We start from the raw sequence: 24,328 nt of genomic DNA on the forward strand, positions 1-24,328 counted from the left end.
TTCAGCATAAGCGGTAACTGATCTGGTCGACCGCAGCATAAGCGTGCGTGAAGCAACAAGAAACAAGTGACACGCAGCGCCATTGAAGCAGTGTTCTCTATGGAAATGTTTCTCCACTATCATTTTTCCCACCGCTAAGAAGTCGCGTTTTGCACCTCGGTATGCTTGACTCAAAGATTAACATCCTCGGTCTTGTGATGCGTCATGGGACTTTCATTGAACAGCCTGCCCATGTAGCACATCTGCACAAGCGTCTACTGGATTGCTCCTCGCCCGAGCAAGTCTCGTTACGAGGCTAGCATACGTTCGCATCAACTTTTTTCTTTTCGCCGATCAAGTCGCTGCGCCCTATCCCGTTGCTTCTTCCCTCTAGAACACAATATTTAGCCAAGGTCAGGCACGAGTTGACTTGCGTAGACATCAATGATCCGGAAGCCGAGGATAACAAAAGGAATTATGAGCGGCATAGGAGCCTTTGAGTTCTACGAATAGAAGTCATACGTGGGGGTGACTCTAAAACTGGTCAGCCACGGTTTCGATGATGAGGGACCGACAAGTTTACGTTGTTGTAAAGAAGAATGTGTGAATCTCAGTACCCCTTTTCCAATATCAGGAGCAATCGGCTCTTGAAGTAAAAGGCACCTGGAGCGAACCGAATGCGTGCAAGCAGTCCGTGGTTGCTACGGAACTAGGTTCAAAGTTAAGACAGTCCAGACAGCTCGTAAAAAGTCACAACCTTGTTAAAAGACGAGAACGTGCTTGCGACACACCACGTACATGCGACAAAAGTCAATACGTTGGCTGCGGAGTGAATAGTGCTTGTTTCTGGCTAGAGTATTTTATATGACATGGTGAAGGGAGAAGATGTTGCCAAGAACATACTGTTTGTTTGACCACTCGACAAAAGAAATCAGCCCATCAACCAGGGGCTCTCTTCCAGCCAAGATGCCTCTGACATCGTTTTGAGAACCCCTCACAAAGGAAAAACGCCATATATGCAAAACGGACAAGTTGAGACAAGTTGTCAAGGTATCGATCGAAGTCGAGTAAAACACAAAGATCAGACTGTCGAAACCTCAAAAATTGGGCGAGGCCGAAGCAAGGGAGATCGCACTGAATCAACCCAAATGTACACAAAGTAACGAAATAGTTCCGGAGTAGCATGGTAGCCTGCGAAGATAGCCAGGTGTGTTGTTGTCACCTCTCATGTAACGCCGTTGAAAATGCAAATCTTTCATCCTATTCCACCCATCCTTGACCTGGTGATATACCCTAAAGGCACTCGCACGGGAAGTAACCTTGGTTTCGTGAATCATAGGTCGTCGTCGTCCAGATTGATCGCATCGGGATTCGCGGCAGCCTCTTCGTCCTGCTTGATATTACCGCCTTGAGGACCTGTACTAGCGGCGACGAAGCCAGCTGGCGCGCGAGCTTGACGTTCGAGAGCGGCCATGGCATCCTCGCCAGCAGCATCGGCGTCGTCGGCGTCTTCGTCGGCAGGCGCACCATTCTGCTGGCCGCGGGCGACAGCCTGGGAGGCGATAAAGTTGACGTCGGTGTTGTACTGAGCCTGAACACTGCGCTTGATGCGCAGCATCTCCTTGTATGTGTCCTCGTTTCCATGCTGGACTTCGAACGCCTCCCACTTCTTCCAGAACTCGGGGCTTGTTCTCGGGTCGCAGAACTGACTGGCATGGCCATAGATTGCTCTGGCTCGGTCGATCTCTCCCAGTCGCCGTTCCATCTCGGCAAACTTGAGGCACATCTCTTTTGCCTCACCGTCGGGGAGGGCAGCGATGGCGCGCTCGTAGATCGGTCGCGTGGAGGTGAGACCGAAGTTGGATGCCGACTTGGTGATGTAGAAGTTGAACATCTCCAGTCTGTCTTCGTCTGCAACGGCGCGTGTAGCACGCTCGTAGATACGCATAGCATGTCTGGCTAGGCCGCGATCCTCTTCAAGCGCACCGTACATTAGGTACAGTACCTTGGCAAACTTTGGCGGGCAATCCTCGACAGCCTGTTCGAAAAGGTCTCGCAACCGCTCCATTCCAATCTTGCGGTCCACAGCCTTGGTCAGGTAGAGATTCCAAATCTCGAAAGCGACAGGGTAGCTGAACAGGTCGAGGCCGCGCTCGTACACCTTGAAGCAGTCTTCGTAGTACTTGTTCTCTTCCAGGAGGTTTGCGTAGTTGACAATGGTCTGCGGCGTCGCGATGCGGAGCTCGAAGATTCTTTCGTAGACCTTCTTTGTCTCCTCCAGCGTACTGACACTCTCGACAAGATCGACGTAGAAACTCCACAGCTTCCAGCTCTTGTGTACACGCTGTTGTGGCGACAGCGACTCATCGAAGTAGTCGACGTTTGACCGCTTAGGCGCTTGCGTGGCCTTGGCCATGATGTCTACGGCCTTGTCGAAGTTTTCATTGCGAAGCTCCATCTCTGCCCATTCGCACCACATCTCGGCCAGCTCGGAGACCGATTTGAACGGCACCTTAACGGCCTTCTCCATGATGACACGAGCGTTCTTGAGATCGCCGCCTGATTCGTAGAGCTTTGCGTAGTTGGTCCAGAGCTCGTGAAACTTACCAAGGGCCTTCTTCGGATTGATCGCGGCGATGGCATCGGTATAGGTTTGTACCACCTCTTTCTTGTTGTCGCCCCAAAGCGCGACACGCTTCTCCCACTCGATGACATTGTGCGGGTTCTGTCTTAGCATGACATCGTTCAGCAGGAACGGCCTCCTCTGCATGAGTGATTCGAAGCGGACCATCCGGATGTCAAGGTCCGCGTCAGCAGCCTCATCGATCTTGCCTTTCTCCGATCGAGCAGCAGCCTCGTTGAGCTTGATTCCGATCATGGCCTCCTCGGCTTCCACGTATGTGTCGAAGACGATGGAGAAGTCGCGCACAGTCATGACAGTGGTCACGCCCTCCTCGAAGACGTCGCGCGCTTTCTCGTACTCGCCCTTGTGCATCCAGTACCGTGCGAGGCCAACCCAGAGAATACCGCGCTGGTCGGGGAACTTGGAGATACCACTCTGGATGATCTTCTCGACGTTAATGCCACTGTCGTCGCTCGTGTCGATTTCCTTGGCGTGGTCAATCATCAGGTCGATCATCTCTGTCCAAAACTGAAAGGGTCCCTTTGCCTCCTTGCTCTTAAAGCGTGGGTTGTTGAGAATTTCCATGTACTGCTTCACAGCCTCGGTGTACTTGCGCATGTCCTTGAGTAGCTCGATGAAGTCCTCGGCGTCTTCGGGGTGAATCTGCATGTAGCGACGCCAGATCTTGACGGCCGTCTCGCCCGACGCAGACGTTGCAAACGGCCGGTACAGGGCCCATATGCGGTTGTGTTGGGTCAGGGGAAGGGCGCGCAGTGCTCGGTCGAAGGTGCGGCGGGTGGTGGTAACGAGGGGCTGCTGCATGAGGAAGTTGAGGTACATCTCCCAGATGCGCGGCATCTTGTTGAGCAGCACGAGGGCGCGTTCGAAGAGAGCGTTGACCTTGACATAGTGGGCGGCGAACTTGGCAGGATTCTTCTTGGAGAGGTGCTTGGTGCGGAGCTCGAGGTACAGCTTCCACAACTTGTAGGAACGCGGCAGGGTGGTGACGGCGCGCTCGAGCACAAAGGCCTGCTCCAAGATGCTCCCACGCGACTTCTTGAAACTGTAGTAGTCCAGCCAGGGCTTCACGCTGCCCGCGTTGCGCTGGATGTCCTGCTCGTACGCGACGTCCTGGTCGGTGATGAGGAAAAGGTCCGACGACGGCTCCATCTTCCGCTTGGTGGGCCGCGAGAGGCTCGCGGTGACGGTCCTGAGGAGTTCACCGGGCATGATTGCGCCAGAGCCAGGGCGTGTGTTGGCCCGCGGTGGGCAGGAAGGCGATGGGATGCGGTGCTGGACGGCTGATGGAGCGTGTCGCAGCGTTAAAGTTCTGAGGGAAAGAGTGATGGAGTCCGAGCGGTCAGCGGTAGCCTGCAGCCAATAAGCAACGTGCATCCCGAAGACCCGCTTTGCATAGTTGGCAGGCGCGCGAGCACGGACTCGTCTCACATAGCTCCCCGGCATAGCTGCGTCACGTTCCGTTGGATTCACTTGGTCGGACTGCGCACGCTGACTGGCTCCGAGACACCTACCAGACTATCGCCGGAGCATTGTCAGCCTCTATATTCGGTTTTAGCCCCATAGCCTTCTCCACCAACTGTTCGAGCCGCAAACATGTCTGGCAGCGGGGTACGGCCAGCGATAGCTATCCAATGCAGCACCGTCGATGATGCTAACTCGATCCCCAGGCACGAGAGGCCGTCTTCGCGACGCGGCAGTCGCTGGGTCTGATGAAGAGCAAGCTCAAGGGCGCTCAGACCGGCCACGACTTGCTGAAGCGAAAGAGTGAAGCCCTCACCAAGTATGCACTCACTGTCTGCTCTAATCTCCCCAAGCTTCGCTGACAGTATGCAGGCGTTTCCGAGGTACGACTACGCCGTAGACTCCCCCACCATGTGCCCGTGTAACTGAAGCCGTTTCCAGAAATAACGCGCCGTATCGATGAGGCGAAGCGCAAGATGGGCCGTGTCATGCAGGTTGCTGCTTTCTCCCTCGCCGAAGTCACCTACGCCGTCGGCGGCGACATTGGCTACCAGATCCAGGAGTCCGCAAAGCAAGCCCGCTTCCGTGTGCGGACAAAACAAGAGAACGTCTCTGGTGTCTTCCTCCCTCAGTTCGAAAGCTTTACCGTCGAGCAGAACAACGACTTTGCCCTGACAGGTCTGGGCAAGGGTGGTCAGCAAGTACAAAGATGCAGAGAGACGTATGCAAGGGCAGTGGAGACGCTGGTGGAACTGGCTAGTCTGCAGACTGCCTTTGTTATATTGGACGAGGTCATCAAAGTGGTCAACCGCCGTGTAAACGCCATGTGGGTATCATCTCCTTCCAGACAACTGCCAAAACTAACAGCCAACAGCGAGCACGTCATTATCCCCCGCACCGAGAACACTATCAAGTACATCAACTCTGAGCTCGACGAGCTAGACCGAGAAGAGTTTTACCGCCTGAAGAAAGTGTCCAACAAGAAGCAGAAAGACGCTGCCGAGGAAGAAGCGGCAAGAGTAGCGGCAAAGAAGAAGAACGAGGAGGACGAGAAGGATGAGAGTGATGCGAGACAAGATGCTGCCGAGAGCAAGGACATGCTCGGCGACGAGGACAACGAGGACGTCATCTTCTGAGTTGTCGACGGACGCCTAGTAGGGCCTCTTCTTGTATCTCCTCGCAAGGACAAACTCGTCATGTCCTTGCTTGAACTCTCGGGCTTCCCAGAATGCCGACACAGCCTCCCAAGACCACATTCCGTATCCATCCCAATTCTGAGCGTCGTCTGCGAAGCTAAATAAGAGATGAGCATTGTACCATGTAGATGTGAAGATGGGCCTTCAGATAATAAGACTCTATTATGCCAGCCTGTATCTGAGAATGCCGAACGAGGTATCATAAACGCATAAATCCATAGCAATAAATCCATGTACAGTAACCTACTGTTGCCGCTGGTATGTGACCTTCATGGGCTTGCCCTCTGCGCCGATCGGCGTGTTGGCCGTCGCTTCTTTCGCTGTAATCGCAAACTGCTCGTTTTCGAATTCCGCAAAGGCCACGGCCCTGACCGAGACCAAGCGCACTTCCTTGAAGCCTTCGAAGCGCTCGAATATCGTCGTGAGGTCTTCCTCGTCGACATCGCGGGGAATGTTCTGTAGGAAGAGCGTCTTGTTGGGTCGGACATATTCGTCGGGCACGGCAGCCGCTCCAGTTTTGGCAGCGCGAGGCTTCTCTGCAGCGACTGGGTTGGCTTGCGCCTTCGCATCTTCTTCGGCGCGCTTGAAGTCTGTACCGGTTAGTGTTTGAAACGCCAGGGAGCAGAAGACGCGTACCCTTGAGTGTCAGACGCTTGCGCTTGTGGTCGTCGAACAATTCTGGCGCCTTTCGCTTGACCGTCTCGTCGCTATGTGTCTTCGCCCTGTGCACCTTCATGACCTTGCCGTACATCTCGAACCCGTTCATCTCCTCTACCGCCTCCAGCGCGGCCTTTTCGCTGTCGAAGACAATGAAAGCCTGGCCCTTGCGCTTCAGACTGCTCTTCGCGATAACATCGAGAATCGGACCGTAGTATTGGAAGACTCGAGTCAAGGCTTGCTTCATGGTATCGATCTTAACGCGCTCCTCGAGGTTGTTGACCTAGTGCTGTCAGCAATAGCACCGCCGAGTGCAATGCGAGTGCGCTGCTGGCGCCCTCATCTTCAACTCACGTAAATTCTGTGGTTCTCCATTAGCATCAAGGGGACCTACCTTTTGGGCATGATCTTGCACTTACGTTTCAATGGGCACTGGGTATTTGCTGGGGTCTACGAGACCACCGCCCATTACTACGCCCTCCATCTTGTCCGCCATCTTGAAGCGACTGTTGTGTGTGGAGTGGGGTTGTACGGCGTCGTCTCACCTAGCGGGTGAAAGCTATCGGGAGCTCGAATTCGAGATCCGCGCCAAGCACGCTAGGCTGCGTCTCCACGTGACGGCGAGCGCAGCACTTCGGGACTGCCATTTGCACCAAGTGTCTCGCCCTTTCCATCTTCCCAAAACGACAGGAGCCATGGCTATTGGTTCGCAACATAACACAAGAGCTGTAGTCCCCCAGCTGACCTATGCGACATGGACGACTGTGTAGACATGATCTGGGCTGTTCTTCTATCGATGCAATGTTTCTTCTGTATCGCCAATAGTTTTCGCGTCTATTTTCCGTTGCTGCTACGCGTGGTCTGGCCGCTTGCATTTCTCAGCGAGCACTGACGTCAGCATATGTTTAAGGGCTCGTGCGGAAACTTCTTCAGAAGCCTTTCAAGTGAGCTGGACCATCAATCTTGCATTTGTTTATGGTTCCGATCCGGAGTTCTGTCAGCACACTATAAACTCTCAGAGTCGTTTCAACAATGTCCCCACCAAGAGGGCTGCGATGGCGGTCACATCCATTGTTCATCGTCTTCACTGTGGGCATGGGCGCATTCGTGGATCTGTTCCTGTATGGGCTTATTGTACCGGTACTTCCATTTCTGCTCAAGGACCGTATCAATCTTCCAGATTCGCAGATTCAAAGCACTATATCAAACCTTCTGGCAGTCTATGCGGCCGCTTCCTGTGCAGCGTCTCCCATTGCTGGTATCCTAGCCGACAAATGGTCCTCGTCTCGACAGCTGCCGTTTCTCCTCGGGCTTATACTGCTTCTCCTTTCGACTATCCTTCTCGCTCTCGGACGTAGCGTTGCTGTTCTGGCCATTGCCCGGTTCCTGCAGGGAGCGTCGGGTGGCGTGGTGTGGACTATCGGCATTGCTCTCGTGATCGAGACCGTTGGAAACGAGAATCTAGGCAAGACTATGGGCACCATTTTTAGCTTCATCTCAGTCGCCGGACTGTTCTCGCCCATGGTTGGAGGGCTTCTATATGCCAGGACTGGATACAAAGGCGTCTTTGGCGTTGGCATAGGCTTGATTGGTATCGACTTTATTTTGAGAGTGCTCGTCGTGGAGAAGAAGGTGGCCGGAAAGTACTCTAGTCCTGATTCACATGCCTCGGAACCAGACGGAAATGACCACGAAGATACAGAACAGACACCTCTTCTACCAAACAACCACTCTACGATTGATCGTTATCGCCTGCCGAAGCCTACGAATCGCTTTACACGCAACTTTCCTATCCTCATGCTGTTCCGCGATGCTAGTCTCTTGACCGCTATCTGGATCGGCTTCATGCAAGCTCTTCTGCTTGGGTCTTTCGATGCTACCGTGCCGCTGGTAGCTTCAGAGCAGTTTGGCTTCGACAGCTTGAAAGCTGGACTGCTCTTTCTACCGCTTGGCGGTGCGGATTTCTTACTGGGCCCAGTCTTTGGGTGGTGTGTCGACCGGTATGGTACGAAGCCAGCAGCTATCCTTGGATTCTCCTGGTTGATACCAGCGCTCGCACTACTCCGGCTTCCGACTGAATCAGGTATAATTCAGAGGCTAGACAATGGACATCTTATCGCACTCTACTCTGGACTACTAGCGATGAATGGAGTGGGGCTGGCAGCAATTAATAGCCCCAGTTTCGTCGAAGCTGGCAATCTTGTCGAGAAGTATTATAAGGCGAACGAAGACATGTTCGAGCAAGCTCCGTACGCACAACTTTACGGCATCAACAGCATGGTATGGAGCGGTGGACTGACTGTAGGCCCATTGCTGGCAGGGAAACTAAGAGAGACGATTGGGTACGGAAATATGAACGCGGTGCTTGCTGGTATCTGTGGATGCACAGTGGTTCTGGCGGCACTCTTCATCGGCGGTAGAAGAAAAGATTAGATTCGTGTACAAAGAAGTATGGTTTCTTTGGACGGTATCAACTAACCATGAAACCATGGTATATCCTAGAGTCATTTGCGGTACTCTGTATTGGTTGACACTCAAATAAACCTGATAGACACCTTCAGGCTATGATTACTCGAGTACAACCACTCGAAAAGAGCTGTCTCGTGAATAGTACATCGGTCAAGGCTACTCTGCAATATCAGACATTGAGATATATGATTTGGCTGCTCTTTTGCTTTCAAAGGCTTAGAGGTGATTTCAAAGCTCGTCGGTCTATCTTAGGTTAATGTTATAGTCGGCTGGGTGTTATTGCTCCAAAGAGTGGAGGAGTAGGGTAATAGTTTTCCAACCCTACTATTCACCATGTCTTACTATGACTTTTTCATAGTAATAGTGGAATTGAACAGAGCTAGCCTATACACTCGCCCAGTTTTGGTGTCCCAGATATGATTGGGCTAAGATCGTTTGTTGCGAAATGCACTGAACGAGTTCCTGTGGGATTCCCATACAGTTCGCTTTGTTTGTCTGCTGCTCTTAGAATACAGGACGTCATGGTATGTCGGCAAACGCGGAATCAATGTCTCCTAAGAAGATTGCCGGATTGTCGAGACTATCCCACATCGAATCCTCAAAAGCGAAAGTATCTGTTGAGAATTCTGCTGGAACTTGCAGTGGCGTTGGAAGAGCTCTACGCGACTCCTGAGTTTCGTCCGCTTCAATAGTTGTACACCCAGGCGGAGGCTGATTGACGGTCGGTGCATTCGGATCAACAGGCAAGAACTTGGTATCGTAGAATGACTTCGCCCACTTTGTCTTAGCAGACCACTTCGCAAACGCCTCATTGTTCAGGACCAGACCATCAGGACGAGATGCCGACACAGCATCGTAGCGTTGCGAGGCCTTTTCCAAAAACGACGAGAAGTCAATAAACGATCTCAGAGCTTCTACATCCCAGCCGTTCATCTCGATCAAACTCGCGCGGACAAGCACGACGAAGATGTACGCAAACTGGGCGAAAACGCCGAAAGGAACGAGAGGATAGTGTTCGACAGGCAACTCCAGGTATATATCTGTGTACCTTTTCGCAGCGTCCATGCAGTGCCACATGCCGTCTAATCTCTGCCGTAGGTCCTTCTCTTTGACTGTATGATTGGCTAAGTTCCCAAATGAGCGTTCCCAGATAGCAGTCCGGGTACAAGCTTGCTGCAAACGCAGCACTATCGCTGACATTCCATTCGCGGATGCTAGCTCAATGTCATCGACATCGCTGAGGAACGACTTGGCGTAAAAGCTCACTGGCGCATGATCACATTCTGTGCCCATGGCTTCCTGCATGATGCGCTGGCTCTGAGCTAATTGTACAAGTAAAATGTCGCTCTCATATTCTTTAGCTTGCGTCAGTGCTTCAGAACACTTTGTAAGCCAAGGAGACCAGTGTAGAGTGTCGACTTTCCGAAACGATGTGAGAATCTGTGAAGTTAGATAGAATGTTCCAAGCACTGCACGTCGCTCGTCATTTGTTACGACTTTCGCCGGTTGTGGTACGCCATGCGCCTGTGAGGCTGCCATCAAAGCCACCTTTTCGCAGAATCCTGGTGCACGGTCGATATCCAGATCGTGGGTGAGCGCCATGGTAAGATGCAGGAGTACTGTGTGGCTTGGTGGTGCGAATAAATGTGGGTTATACCAATTGCCGAACACTAACATGCCTAGAGTATTGATTACAGAGTCAGTATATATCTCATACGCAGTATGTGGGAGTATTTACCCTGAAGCAGATCTAGCGACTTCTCGCCTTTGATCAACATCCTCTCGGAGACTTGTCGCATGAGATCCTTCACCATGGGCTGTTGAATTGCCGTGTCATGAAAGTAAGCTACCGTCTCGATAGCCTTTAAGAGAAATGGCTTGCTACCGGCCAAGTTGGAAGCATTGATGCCACTCGGAATCACCATAAAAGGCATGTGAGGCGCCATAAGCCTCCGGTAGCGATCGAGCAAGACGTCGGCATCCGTCACATTCATTCCTGTTGGTACGTGTTCGAAATGGATTGTCTCAAGTGGTGGGTCGTGAGCAGAGGCCAAAAAGTCGTTAGATCTTGTAGTATCTGGAGTTATGACCAGCGGTGTTGGATATATATCATCGGTCTCCTGATATAGTCCGTTCATTTGCTGTGATATAGGACTCCGCAAATTCGATCCTGCCGACATCTCTTGTGCTTGTTTACCGGCCAAAGCCTGGGCTATATCTGCGAGCTTTGTTTCGAGATTTTGCAATTGAGCAGATCGTCTGCTTGCAACTCAGCATCCTGATCTATAGTAAAAACGTGGCTCAAGCTGACTTACGTGGTTTTTCTTGCCTGTCGTTTGCGCTTCACTGGCTCCCGAATCTGGCAGGTCTTGTGTAATCGTATACATCTAAGTACACACTGAATTAGTCGTCTTGTTTCCTGCGCATTTTGCAGATCGATTTGCCGTGCTATCCAACGAACGATAATGCGGTCACTGACCTCTCGCAATCGCCGTTTCCTGGGCGCCTGATGCATTTGCTCTTGGCCTTCGCACAGACTGTGCATGATCCATGATGTGTATGAGTAGTGTTCTGCGAAGTGACTGTTGCGTCTTCTAGTTCTTCATTTGATGAATCCATAGCGACTGAAGTGTCGTAATAGCAGGTTGGCACTCTTTGGGAGGCAACAATGATGATGAGGAGGAACAGACTAGATGGGACTAGGTAAAGCGACGGATGTATCTGCCCGTCCGTCTAAACTCCGAAATCTCCAACATGACCTTTACGGCGCAAAGTTCAACCGTTCAGTAGGTCCTCGTGTGCGCCTCCGTATCGTTTACCTGCTATGGGAAAGGTCTGTTGTGCTTTGTAAAGATCTTTCATATCTTCATCATTCAACTCTGATAGCCTGCTGTTCATAATGGCGCGCTCGATATTGGTGGATCTAGGAATAGGAATCGCCCCTTGACGCGCTACCCAAGCGATAGCGACCTGCGATGTCTTGAGGCCTTTGCGACGGGCGACCTTCTCAACGGCCTCGACAAGTTTGTAGTTTTGATCGAAAACTTCAGGCTTGAAGCGGTCGAACATCTGAATTCGAAAGTCATTTGGCGACAGATCGTCGATCTTCTTGAAATTGCCCGTAAGCCAGCCTCGTCCGACCGGACTGTACGCGATGACAGGGATGCCGACTAGGATTTCGTTATCAATGTTGGTCTTCCAATGACTTCAGCGCGCATCGACTTACGTTTATGGCATGTGTCCATAATGCCATTGTGGAGCGGATCGGGTGTAAACAAACTCAACTCAATCTCTACGGATGCGATAGGATGCACAGCGTGAGCTTTGCGGATGGTATTCGCGTTGACTTCGGACAGGCCGATACCGCCAATCTTGCCCTCTTCTACCAGCTCAGCCAAGGCTTTTACAGACGTCTCAATGGGCGTGTGGGGATCGACGCGGGCTAGAATGTCCTTAGCTATCGATCTCATATGGTCCTTTAGAGTCCTCATACCCATCTCGAATACGTCAATGGCCTTTGCGCCTCCCAACCCCTTAAGAGCTTGTTCTACAGATGCGCGGATGGCCTCCGGACTTCCTGCTGGTCCAGTGTAACGGTCGTAGGCACCCTTGATGTTAAGGACAACCTTCTCAGCATCCTGTGGGTACTTCTCGAAGTAGTATCGCAGCAAGTGTACCGAGTTTGATTCTGGCGTGCCATAGTGAAGCCCTCCATTCCAAAGGTTGGCACCCTGGTCCAATGCCTTTTTCAGTAGGCTTGCTTGATGCTCGCGCTCAAACTGGGGGAACGGAGGAGGGAAAGTCAAGCCTGAGGAGTCTGTTAGGAGTAGTTCTTTTCCGTTTCGTGCATGATAGCGTACCCATCATTCCAAATCCGATGGGGCCTACAGGTTTGCCACACACACGTGAGGCTGCTGCTCTTCCGATGCTCATGATGGAGGGTTTATTACAAGGAAAGCACTCTCAGATAGAAGGCTCAGCAATTAGAACGAAGATTTGATTGCGATCAATGATGCGGTTGATAGAAGCGACTGCTACGCTCTTATAGCTTCATCCTGAGCGGTACTGCGAGCGAACATACCATCCGGTCCCGCACGTCAAGCATGCCTCGTTCGGCGCTACGATACATCTCTGGAAGAGTGAGAAATGAAAGCTATTGTTCCGTTCCCGGTGGCACGGTCGCATGGCTCTACGGTGTTGAGAAGAGATGGAATTAGGGAGACGCGCGGTAGCAGTTCACTGGGCCGTCGGTACTTCGGGCGCTGTTCCAATCTCCGCTCCCGTTCGAACGGCGGCTCGGCACCCAAACTCAACACCACATAACAAGAACAGGCCAAAGCCTCTCTCATAAACTGATACCCAGGAATCAGACCGACAATGACTTCTGGTCCCTTTCGTATAACATAATCCTCAACACTACACTCGTAGAATCGTTATCCGCCTTCAGTACATGGTCTTCCAAATGGATGAAACCTAAATGCTGGTATAGTGGAAATCCCATTGGACTTGCCTCAAGCCCAACATCGAAGCCAGCAGTCATGGCTTGATCGATACCCCATTGAGTGAGCGCAGTACCTGCGCCTCGCCGACGATAGTCTGGATGGGTCGCGAGCAGAGATAGGTAGAAGTTCTGGGGGTATGTCTTTTCCCAATACTTTGAGTGCGTGTAGTTCATCCCTTTCTCAAACGCCCCCAGTCGATTCACATCGGCATCGCGCCGCGGAAACTCCTGGCGTATGGCCCAGTTCTCTAGCTTGGTGACACAACCTATAGCTACTCAGCGGCATCCAGATTAGGGTTCACGCATGAATGCTCACGGTGTATCGTCTCCAACGAGCAATTATTGTACAGACTGGTTAGAGCCTGTGTCGCCGTTCTCTTCTCATTCCTCTCCCAGATTGCGAAAGCGAGTATTGTCGCTACTGCTTCTCCACGATCTTCGCTTTTCTTATCCAATGGCGCGACTTCTTCAGCTACGAGGAACGTGATGTTTGGGGTATACAAATAAGTCTTGAATACTTGCAGCCAGAAAAAGTAGTTGTCATCAGGATATTGTTGCCTGTACCTGTAAAGCCACACGAATGTTGGGTCGTCAGGTAAGCTGGCGAGGCTGACTGTTGTAACGCGTGGCAGATCGCGGAGTTCTGCTTGCCTGACCCTGAATTGCGACATACTGTTCGAAGAGCAACGAGGCGAACGGCCGCCTAAGGTGGTGCTGACCCCTCCATTTAACATTAAGCAAAAGGGACTTGGACTAAGCCACCAGTAAGTAGGATTCTCTGCCCTTGGCCTGATGTAGAAGGCACAGCTGTATCGAATGACAGGACCTGTACGTGAGCAAGGGGGCGGTTGGTTATCGGCCGTCACCACATGCACAGGCTATCTGGCCAGTTGATAAGGCGCTCGCGCAACCTCGCAAATGGTCTGTCACGTCTTTTGTAACAAGACGTCTACGCGCTACATATGAGTAAGCACGATATTCTTCTGTCGCAGAGAGAGCACTCATTACGTCATCGAATGATATGTAGACTAAAGTCTAATTAGCTAAATCAGCTGTGCGTATCCTAAGTAGGGATGGAACAAAGCCCGTGTGCGAAGGGACAACCCAGATCAAGTTAGTATCCGTGTCACGACGGCTGTCTGTATGTGGCTGCGCAATATAGCGATATGTGGACAAGATTCTTCCTATTAATTTGTTCTGTATGCCTCTCTCAAAATTTTTATAGGTTACGTTATGTTGAAGGTGTTGAATACTGAAATTTTGTTTTGATACCAGAAAGCCTGAAGGTTAGTCTGGAATAGGCAAGGTCCTTTACCTGGTTCACCAACGAGGGCGTCAACTAATGGCACACCGCCTTGTGTAACATCAAAGTTGAACTTATTTGGACACCGCTGCATGTAAGGTTGTACATGAAGCGCACGACTTTCACAATTGCGTAACGTGCGATATGCCACCCACTCAGAGATTGTTGGCCGTTAAGAGCATATGTGGATAATATCTAAGGCCACAGTACACGTGAGATGAGCGATGACCAAACTGTAGGCATGAAAGCACTGGTTGCCCCGATGCCTCAAAACTGCCGCATTCGGTTTGACTTGAATTCCTGCGCATGAGGCGGTAAGTTGTGCCCAACAAATGCGCTTGATCGCGATTGGTTTGGCTTCAGATGTATGCCCACGTATCTGCATAGCCTGCAGGCTGTGCAACTCAGTTTTACATATGATGTCGTCGTTGCCACGCCCCTCAATTTTCATCACAATCTCTTGCAGTTCAGAGTCAGCGTATACGGCACCACTCTACTACTCATGCGCCATGGGTTGGATGCTCGCCAATAAAAAGGCAGAAGTGTGTTGCTCGATATGCGACTGCCTCGGCTTCTTTCACACGCGCGGCTCTAACAAGCTTCAGCGTCCTAGCCTTACTGTTCTGCCAAATCGCTCTTTCGATGAATTTAGCAAATCGGCCAAGCAAGGATGTTGCTTCTGCGATGTTGTTCAGCAAAGCTTTCAGCTATTGCAAGATGTGTCAGTAGAGATGCGGGTCGAACTCTTACTCTACGGACAGTCACCAGCTGAGTTACACGCGTCACTCAACAGAGATATTCACGAAGTGGTGGAAATTTATTCATGTTCAAGTAAGCTTGCTCTTTTGTGATGCCCCTCTGCATGGGTAGCTCTGGCTAAGAATTGCCATGTAGCAAACATAAGGCAGAACCCTATTGTGGGGAACGACGTTGCCAAAGTATCGAGCTTGAATGCGTCAGTGCAGTTCTTGAGGGAGAATTTCTACAGTTGCAGAACTGAGCATGAGAAATGTCACGATCCCAATTGTACCTACCTTCCGAAACGCATAGTCGATATATCCAAGCCACGATACCGGGTCTTCGAACCAGCTGCTTACACAGAGGGTGTATATGCTACTCTGTCGTATTCATGGGGCGGCCGAGGTTTCCCAATGACCACGTCCCAGAATTATGAAGAGAGGAAGCATGGCTTCGATCGAGACGCGTTGCCTATAGCTTTTCAAGATGCGGCTGCGATGGCGTGGAGCCTCAACATACACTATATATGGATCGACACTCTTTGCATAATCCAGGATGATGCCGCGGATTGGGAAGAGCAGGCTGCGAAGATGGGACAGATCTTTGAGGGCGCTGCCATCACAATCGCAGCCTCTTTGTCCACGGATCCGTATCAGACTTTTTTTACAGCACGGGAATCCTCGTATCAGGAAGCCGAATTATATAGCGAGTTCAAGGGAGAACTTACCGATGTCGTTTTCAAAGCAAGGAGGAAGATTACTCGAGGAATTCACGCCAAAGTTGGGCGTTCGAGGGACATTGATCCACTTGACCAACGCGCATGGGGTTTGCAAGAGAAAATGCTCTCCAGACGACTTATAGCCTTCACCGGGGCAGAATTGCAATGGACGTGTAGAACACTCAAGGCGTGCGAATGCCACCATAATACATCTCCATCGCAACCACTATTTCCCACGCCTACTGGACCGATAGCTGCCAACGATTTCGTGAAACTCTCCAAGAGTTGGAGCCAGATCGTCGAAGAATACTCAACCCGCAAATTGAGGTACCCTGCCGACAAGCTACCAGCTTTGGACGGTTTAGCAAGCAAATTTGGGACTGCAACTGGATGGACGTACATCGCTGGTGGATGGAGAGAGACTATACTCTATGATCTAGTCTGGCAACGCGACCTTGGACCAACCGTGTCATCTGCAGGCCGGCGCGGCCCCAGTTTCTCGTGGGCATCCTCGCCTGGCGCTGTCAACTTTCGGTTTGCGCGTCACTCGTATCCTGGTTATCGAATTGAACACACGACATTTATCGATTTCGGTTACAGAAGTGCTGGCAAACATGTATATAGCAAGGCACCGGACGCATGGTTGAGGATTCGAGGTCACACTGTGTCAGCTGTGTTGCGACGATCTTCTCACGATTTTCAAGCATACAAAATTTGCATCGATGAAGCGACGTACTCGCCAAGTACAGATCAGCGGGCCACTTGTGAATTCTCTATCGATGCTTCGATACCGTACTACGATACGAAGAGAACTCCCGGAGCATTAGAAAACCGACCAAATGAAGGGTCGAATGGACCTGACGATCATGACAAAGAGCAGTCGATTCTACTCCTAAGCCTTTACTCTATCCATCACCAGAGACACCTGTACCATAATTTCTTGATACTTGAGAGATCTGACGACGATGTTGACTCTTATCGGAGGATTGGTGTAGGTACAGGTAAGATGTACCGTGGTAAGGGCTGCGAGGATAGTTTTCCAAGCGAGCGGCAGCTAGTCAGACCGTTTGAGTGGTTGTTACAAGATCTCGAAAAGGGTGGTCGCCGCTTCGCTGACATCGTGGAACGAGACCTGAGCGTACGATAGTCTTGTGATATGCTGCATCACATTTAGCACTGTCAGCACCATGCTTAGCAGCACCCCTACATCATCTCTCGGTCACCCGATATGCGTGGTAAATCGTGACGGTAGGTGCCCTGTTTGTCTAGACACTCGTGGCATTTGTTTTCTCCGGTCGCTGCCCAATTTGAACAATCGTTGGTGATACACCTTACGGAAGACATGTGCGCCAGACTTCTGATTGGACAAGCGGAGAACCTATGGGATACAGAGTTTAGTAAGAGGTAAGTGAAAGGATTGGTGGTATGTACAGTATTTGACAATTGTAGGACGTGGGAGAGGACAACTTGTGGAAGCCTTATACACAGCCCAACCGACCCCGCATCTGCATCGCCTGATGCCTGACAAGGTGCATGATTTGTCGCAGCAGCCTCTCGCTACTAGATGTGCATATAAACCCTAGGGCTCTTCTCCACACGGTCTTCGTGTGATAGGTCAGTATACCACGCCACGTGGTTGTGGCGAAGAGCTACGACAACTCCAGATCTTGCCGTCTACTCCAGTCTGACTTGTTTTCACATAGTTCAATCATGTGGAACAGATCCAACCGATCTCATCCCAGATTGCAACAATGGTTTGTCAAAGTCGTCACACGCATTCGATGAGCTGCACGGTTGGCCCTGATTCCTGGTTTTCTGTTTTGTGGTAGCTTTCTTTGTGGAGAATCCACCAGTGGTCATGATTATATTGCAACTCAAGGCTAGCCATCAGAATCTCTGCGGTCACAGAAAGACAATTGAAAAAATGGTTCATATCAAAGCGCAGGCCTGTGGAAGCCCCTCCAAATATTCCCCTGGCATGTAACCTGCTCCGACCCTTTCATATAACGTTATACCATCTTGGCTGAAGGTTTCCTTTGGCCTGACCACTAGTATACAATGTGTCTTCTCCTCGGTAGCCCGCGAGCCTTTTTCGATACCTAGAACGATGGCCATGAGCTTTGGAAGCTCACAATCTTTTGGGTCGTCGAAAACGATGTCGCATCCGTGCTTCCTTTCTCTCGGGCATTTAAAAGCTTGTGATTTTCCAACGAATGCATTGCTGAAAACTGAATATGATGAAGTTCCCCATGGTGGTGATCGAATGTTTTGCCAGTCGTATCCTTGCCAGGGCAGATGGAGGTAATCAATACCACCAGACACTGACATCCAAGACCAGGACGGCACGTGCTCTCGATCATTTGGAAATGCGATCCGTTTCAAGTGGTGCGTATCCTCTCCACGACGCCATAAGAGACTGCGGCGGAGGAAGCCTTGATTGCTGCCATCGTCCAGGACGCCGAATCCGCCTTTCACGCCCATCGTCCTAATGAGACGCTGCTGCAAGCCATCGATGGCTGTTGGACGGTCATAGTCCGACGAGAGTTCGAGTCGAGAATACTGTTGATATAATTCTTGAAACCTGGAAATGCGTTCACCGTGGTTGGCTGGGTCGAGGATCTTAGGGAAGTCTGGATCTCCAAGTAAAGCAGCAAGCTGGCTGGTAAGTTGGCAACACAGTCAGTTTCCTTCAAAGAAGATCTAAGCAAGACGACCCCGAGGCACGGCACTCACTTTGTCATTTTTATCATGGTTTCGCATCGAACTCCACGGCCACATTCCCAATACATTTGATACTCGGTGAAGAACACTGTTCGTCGAGCTAGAGCATGCTCCTGTAAGACCCATCCACGCTTGTGCAAGGCACCTTGTAGTACATGACTTCGAAAATCTTCAATGAAGCTACAGACGTAGATCGTACCACCGCCGCCACCACGACCTTCGTGATTCAAAGCGACGGACGTTCTTGCTACGCGAGGCAGCAGAAACCCTGATCTTTGATCAGTGGCACAGCTAGCGGCCAGAACGCAGTATGCTCCACTGTACACATCTTCCATTCGCTTGAACTCAGCACTGAAATCACCGTCTTTGCCTTGTATAATGCAAAGCGAGTCTATCCAAAGATACTTGTGTCCCAAAGCCCGAGTAACTTTGATGGCATCTTGGAAAGTTCGGGGTAACGCTGTCAGCTTCATCCCCTCGATATGACTGTGAAGGTTTTGTCGGGTTGTAGAAAAAGGCGAAGAATCGCCCCATCGGTAAGAAAGTGCGATCCAACTAACAGCGTTCTTGCCTTTCATCTCTTGAAGATGGACGATATCGTCTCCATCTTTTCCAACGTATACGAGACGGGTTGGCATTGTGGTAGTCGCATCGGTCTTTAAACGCAAGTCTTTAAACGGTTTGCACGTGTGGGAGTGCATGTTGTCGCAGTCATCAAGCCAGCTTCTTACGATGCTAAACTGCTGAGGCGTACCGACACCCGGAAGCTCAGCAAGCCCGATCTGGATGTCATGTGCTCGACTGTTAGGATCTGTGTCGGCAACAGCAGTGAGTACATATTGGACGATCGAACTTCAAAGCGCTGGCTTACCATTGCTCCGGAGTAAGGTACACACGGGATTTTTCACACCGCTCATATACATAGCAGAATCCATGCGATAGAAACGAACCTCATTGCACTCTGTGGAGGCGTATCTTTGGTGAGTCTGCCATAGTAAACAGCACAGATTGCAGAGTTTGGCATCCGCATTGCATTTCAGTGCCCGGGTCATGTATGACTTCGAGAAATCCGTCTGTGGTAACTGCTCACCAAACTCTTTACAACCCGTGCATAGGTCGGCCGAAGGCAGGCTCTGAGGTGAAGGAGTTCTGGTAATAGTTACCAATCGAGATAAGAGCTGCGCGGCAAATACGTTGTCTAGTTCGAGCTGCCAATCCTCTGGGTCCAATGATGGATGATCATAATCAACCTTATGAGTTGTAGGAACGCGAAGATTGGTTGCAGTGGATATATGAGGGGCAGAGGGCGCCAGCAAGCGGGAAGAGCTGTCGGTTCCCACTGGCTCGGGTCTTGGATCCTGAAACCGATCCCAGTAGCGGTTCCCTTTCTGAGTTTGGAGGATGCGACTCAAATCTTCCTCAAGCTCATCGGCACGAAGCCTGACGTTATGTTTTGGTTCCGGGTTTTGCAGTCCAGTAGGTTCCGTAAATAATGATTCAGTGATGTTGAATGTTGGAGTGATGCCATGCGCGTTAGAAGTTTCAGCAGCATCATCAAGCTTTGCCGATTCTGGCGCAGTGACTTGAATCGTTGGATGAGAATCATGCGCATCTGTAAACGTTTGGGTATCAGCGGACTCAATAGATCTCGCCTTGATATTCTTCGGTGCATCAGCCTGAGATACGAAGCCACCGCCCTTAGGAAGCTCAACAACCAACAGCCCTGTGCGGACAATTTCAAGAAGATCACCGAGGGCTGTTTCTTCTGAGCGGCACAATGCGTCATTTGACATGTGATCCATCCAGTGTTCCACCACGCCATGTACCTTTGCGATTCCAGTAGCGCGTTCGCGTTCGTAGAAGAAGTCAGAAGTACCATATGTTCCCGAATTACTATTATTGAACTTGTTGAGTCGCTCCATATCATAAAGATACCATATGGTGCATTCGAAGATGATACAGCCGAAACCCCAAAGGTCGTATAACCGGGAACGCTTGGGCAAACCTTGGCCTTGTCTTGGTGAATGCGGACCAGTTTCGGGGGGTTCGTAGCGTCTCGTACCGTACCCAGCATCGGTATCCACGTGGCGCAATGAAGTTACGTCCTTGTGGATCTTTGCCTCACCCCAATCGCCGATTTTGAGTGTGCCGTAGGGACATGTGGCATCGCGGAACCAGAGAATATTGGCAGGCTTCAGATCTCCATGGCGGCAAACTGCACCGTGAGCAGCGGTGAGCGCTTTTGCAAGGCCGCGCAATTGCCCGATCAGCCATTTCATCAATTCGGCCGTCCGCGGAAGTTCAGCTTGCTGTTTCCAAAAGTCGCCAAGGTTTCCTCCATGGGCCCATTCAAATAAGAGGAAGTATTCCAGATCATCCGGTGCACCGCGTTGGAACGATGTCAGAAACCGAACGATATGGTCCTTCTCGAGCGTATTCATCATTTCAAGAGCCTTGACTTCGTTTTCTACATCAGTAGCAACGTGTTTTCCGCCTTTCCTAAAGGCTTTAACAGCAACCACGCAAGGTTCGCTTGAGACCTATACAGGAAAATCACTTTAGATGGACGAAATACAGACAATGAGTTAAACATACCGGATCAAGCAGGTCCTCGTGATGCGCCGGGTGAATTGTGTACTTATGAACGATGCCATGCGCCCCACTGCTCTTGTGTGTGCTTTGATCGATGAAAGGGATTGGGCAGCGTTCGTCGAAATGACCATTCTGTTCTTTCGTTGAGAATTTTGGAGCTAAAAACATCCACTGGGCGTCCTCAAAACTATTGATGGAGGACACATCCCATATGGGATCTTCTGCTGCACTTTGGCTACTGTGACCAATTTCCATACGTGAGAATAAATGATTCTCCGAATTGTTCTTCAATTGGTCTCCAGACCACGCTGAGAGGGGCAGGCTGCTGTCTGTGAAAGGATGATCCATGAAAAGCTTCATCGCTTCATAGAGCTGATCGTGTTTTATCCAAAGTAGGATAAGGAAGACGATCCTCGAATTTTTCAGGATGTGATTTGCAAGCGCTCGGTTGTCTAAGCTTGCAATATTCGGTTCAATTTCCATGAGTCTAAGCACAGTGTCAGCCGGATCTTCTCCGCTGCCAGCTTGATTGATCGAGGTCTTCGGCATTATGTCTTGGAGGATGTGTCGTGGGAAGAACTTTTTGTTCTTCGTCTTTTCGAACATGCTCAGTTGCAAGTCAAAAGTGATGCGGCCCAACAGGCGCTTCCGCAGTAACTTAGCAGAAGCAGGCTTGGAATTTGAGCCTAGCGGAGTGCTGTTTCTGCAGTCGAGACTTCTCGTATGTTTGCCGTCACCTTCCACTACCTGCTCGCCATGTTTCACTTCCTCTTTACTGTCTCTTCTTGTACTGATGCCGGCTGTTTCCGATCGCACAATAGCCATATCGTCTGGCCAGACTGCTTGAAACATACGAATGCGCTTGCGAAAGGCTGTGATAAGGCTGGCAGTGAATGTACTGAGCCCAATAGTTCCATGTCACAAGACAAAGGTATAGAAGCTTGGGGTGTGAGACATTCGACAGTGGCACTACGGCATCTCGAGATAAGCCATCATCCGCGGCTCATCGCATCCGCTGTCGTGGATTCACCGGAACCTGACCTACGCTTCGCTGCAGAGGAAACAGCGACAGCAGGTGCATGCTCTTACCAGCATGCCTGTACTGGCATGGGCGATTCGCCTTGCGAGATGGGATTCGGCTCTGCCTTGCGAATCAGCAGTCGAGGATCTGACTAGTGAGGATATCAGGAAAGCGATGTGCATACATCGGTGATCAAGCGCAGATGAACATTATTGTGGCTGGACTCGACGTGCAGCTCATATGTATAAGTGGCTGTCATGGGCTCTAGGAAGAAGGCAGCGGTAAGGCAAAGTGCAGCGGCAACCTGAAAGCGGAACGAAGGACCTCCCGTGTGGCGAATGTGGGGTCCGGCCTAGAGTCCTCCCACCATCTTCTATGCGACACGCTAGAGCCATATCACTGCCAATGAAGGAGCCCTCGTGCTAATCTCAGCCGCGCGCTAATGTTGTTATCGGAAGATCGCAATCTTGATTGTGCTCGACCACCATCGCGATGAATGACGCTGCAAAGAGTTTCGCCATGAGGCAGCTAAGGATGCCGTTCTAGTACTCAGATAGACAAGGTACGAAGTCGCACACTTGAGCAACAGGAGCTGCTCAGATAGGACTCGAGGATACTCAGATAAGTAATCGCTTACTATATCCTCGAATCTGCCATTCGACGATATAGGCGGTGCCCACCGTACGTAATGCGATTGTGGAATGATTGATTGATCTGACCATGCTGCGTCCACGGCAATGGGCCCCCAATGGTTGGAGTCTGGACAAGATCCATCCACACCACCTCGTATCAGATACCTATGCCAGCACATAGTGTCAGCTGAACCAGGCCAGCCTAGGAGGAAAGGTTCACTTTCCCTAATCTGGACGCGCCACCATGCACCAGGTATGGCCATATCCGCCCCAGGAGTTGACATCGACGAGAAATCGTGGATTACTTTCCTCCAATCCTATAAACTGCCAAGTCTCAGTAGCGACAGATCCAGTCACTCAGCCGAAGAATCTCAGGCGCGGATCTCTCGACTCAGACACTTCCAGGAGGCTGCAACAGACCCACATATTGACTGCAAGATATGGCCGAACACACCGACCAGACCTTGAAAAAGCTTGAGCAGCATGACACCGTACAGAAATACCTAGTCCACTCAGATGAAAGTACTGAAGAAGTAATCATTGCGGGGGTTTCTAATGAATATGGTGTGGAGAATCATATCGCTAGGCACGCATCTCAAGGCAAGCGACTGTTACAGATCTACAATTTTGGGCTCTTTCTGACAAACGAAAGCTTCTGGGGGGTTTCTCAACGCCATGCAAACTGATGTAGCACAGCCGGCCAGAGCAGCTGTGGCAGCAAATGAAATACACGATGAAAACGAAAGTCCATCATCTCGCCCAAGGTCTATAAGTGTTAGCAGGTTTTTCCCCAACTTGAAGTCTCCCAGAGAACCGAATGTGAAGGCCCATAGAAAGACACAATCTGAAAACATTGCTGGACAAGCGGCCACGACAAACATTGAAAGCAGAACACCACCACGAAGAAACCGCTCCGCCGTTAACTCTCTCTCGTTGAAGACCGAAAGGGGCCAGCAAACTGATCAAGGAAGTGAGATCAAAAAGACACAGTGGCAAGAGCCTGAAAAAACTGGTAAACCAATACGCACTGCCGTTTTTGATCGATCACGTCTCGACCATCAGCTCATAGTAGCTTTAAAGGACGATGATTCCACTCATAGGAAGTTTCTACCAAACGGCGACCTCGACCGACTGGTCACGCAGGAGTTGGTGAATCGTGAATTGTCAAGATCAAAGAAGGAATATTTCGCGACAAAGATATTGCAGCGACCCTGGCTGTCATCGAACAAGTATGTCCGAGTCGAACCATCCATGGAACATGAGCACATACGACATGGGCAGGTCGGGTTTCCGGAGGGCACAGCGACTCAACCTGACGTACCATGCTACCGGAAAATCTTTGCGGTTTTGGTGTTCATGGGTCGACAACGTAAGATAAAGGCTTTCGTTAAGGAACGGGTTTGCGATAGAGATCTTCCTCTGGAGGTTGAAAATTTCCAATTACGCCGCCGTGGCGATGCGCAATCCGTTCTGAAGTGTCTTAAAGAACCCAGCGATATTGAGCAATTTGTGACTTGCCAATGGTGGGTTCTTGCACGCACATTCAACAAACTAGATGATGGAACACATCCGTGTTTCAAAGCAGCAGTGAACGAAGTTTTACCCTTCACACGGTGGGAAAATACGAGGCGTTGGGGCGCGTCCGGTAAGGTGTACAAAGCTGAAATACATCCAGATCATCACGAATTCAACAAGC

The 24,328-nt window shown here is 50.7% G+C and overlaps 9 protein-coding genes across 9 annotated transcripts; 3 read left to right on the forward strand and 6 right to left on the reverse strand.

Annotated features, from left to right (window-relative positions):
- Positions 1-1,312: 1,312 nt before the first annotated feature.
- AA0111_g6779 (Pre-mRNA-splicing factor syf1) lies at positions 1,313-3,832 on the reverse strand (the record flags this gene model as incomplete). Its single annotated transcript, XM_028653038.1, has 1 exon — positions 1,313-3,832. One exon carries the CDS (start codon positions 3,830-3,832, stop codon positions 1,313-1,315), a length of 2,520 nt encoding a protein of 839 aa, XP_028505784.1.
- Positions 3,833-4,216: 384 nt separating this feature from the next.
- AA0111_g6780 (V-type proton ATPase subunit D) lies at positions 4,217-5,220 on the forward strand (the record flags this gene model as incomplete). Its single annotated transcript, XM_028653040.1, has 5 exons — positions 4,217-4,231; positions 4,291-4,403; positions 4,457-4,467; positions 4,526-4,910; positions 4,959-5,220. 5 exons carry the CDS (start codon positions 4,217-4,219, stop codon positions 5,218-5,220), a joined length of 786 nt encoding a protein of 261 aa, XP_028505880.1.
- Positions 5,221-5,235: 15 nt separating this feature from the next.
- Positions 5,236-6,433, reverse strand: AA0111_g6781 (hypothetical protein; the record flags this gene model as incomplete). The annotated part of the gene is made up of 5 exons (XM_028653041.1): positions 5,236-5,377; positions 5,528-5,870; positions 5,917-6,220; positions 6,292-6,298; positions 6,357-6,433. 5 exons carry the CDS (start codon positions 6,431-6,433, stop codon positions 5,236-5,238), a joined length of 873 nt encoding a protein of 290 aa, XP_028505879.1.
- Positions 6,434-6,969: 536 nt separating this feature from the next.
- On the forward strand, positions 6,970-8,370 carry AA0111_g6782 (hypothetical protein; the record flags this gene model as incomplete). Its single annotated transcript, XM_028653042.1, has 1 exon — positions 6,970-8,370. The coding sequence occupies one exon, from the start codon at positions 6,970-6,972 to the stop codon at positions 8,368-8,370; it is 1,401 nt and encodes a 466-aa protein (XP_028505878.1).
- Positions 8,371-8,925: 555 nt separating this feature from the next.
- AA0111_g6783 (hypothetical protein) lies at positions 8,926-11,025 on the reverse strand (the record flags this gene model as incomplete). Its single annotated transcript, XM_028653043.1, has 4 exons — positions 8,926-10,085; positions 10,145-10,665; positions 10,722-10,793; positions 10,886-11,025. 4 exons carry the CDS (start codon positions 11,023-11,025, stop codon positions 8,926-8,928), a joined length of 1,893 nt encoding a protein of 630 aa, XP_028505877.1.
- A 156-nt stretch (positions 11,026-11,181) lies between these two features.
- On the reverse strand, positions 11,182-12,339 carry AA0111_g6784 (hypothetical protein; the record flags this gene model as incomplete). Its single annotated transcript, XM_028653044.1, has 3 exons — positions 11,182-11,576; positions 11,633-12,214; positions 12,267-12,339. The coding sequence occupies 3 exons, from the start codon at positions 12,337-12,339 to the stop codon at positions 11,182-11,184; spliced, it is 1,050 nt and encodes a 349-aa protein (XP_028505882.1).
- A 433-nt stretch (positions 12,340-12,772) lies between these two features.
- AA0111_g6785 (hypothetical protein) lies at positions 12,773-13,578 on the reverse strand (the record flags this gene model as incomplete). The annotated part of the gene is made up of 2 exons (XM_028653045.1): positions 12,773-13,173; positions 13,224-13,578. The coding sequence occupies 2 exons, from the start codon at positions 13,576-13,578 to the stop codon at positions 12,773-12,775; spliced, it is 756 nt and encodes a 251-aa protein (XP_028505881.1).
- A 1,783-nt stretch (positions 13,579-15,361) lies between these two features.
- On the forward strand, positions 15,362-16,813 carry AA0111_g6786 (hypothetical protein; the record flags this gene model as incomplete). The annotated part of the gene is made up of 1 exon (XM_028653046.1): positions 15,362-16,813. The coding sequence occupies one exon, from the start codon at positions 15,362-15,364 to the stop codon at positions 16,811-16,813; it is 1,452 nt and encodes a 483-aa protein (XP_028505869.1).
- Positions 16,814-19,241: 2,428 nt separating this feature from the next.
- Positions 19,242-21,804, reverse strand: AA0111_g6787 (hypothetical protein; the record flags this gene model as incomplete). Its single annotated transcript, XM_028653047.1, has 2 exons — positions 19,242-20,927; positions 20,983-21,804. 2 exons carry the CDS (start codon positions 21,802-21,804, stop codon positions 19,242-19,244), a joined length of 2,508 nt encoding a protein of 835 aa, XP_028505868.1.
- Between the last annotated feature and the right edge of the window lie 2,524 nt (positions 21,805-24,328).

The sequence above is a fragment of the Alternaria arborescens genome (assembly GCF_004154835.1).
Source record: "Alternaria arborescens strain FERA 675 chromosome Unknown contig_14, whole genome shotgun sequence".
Taxonomy (NCBI): Eukaryota; Fungi; Ascomycota; class Dothideomycetes; order Pleosporales; family Pleosporaceae; genus Alternaria; species Alternaria arborescens.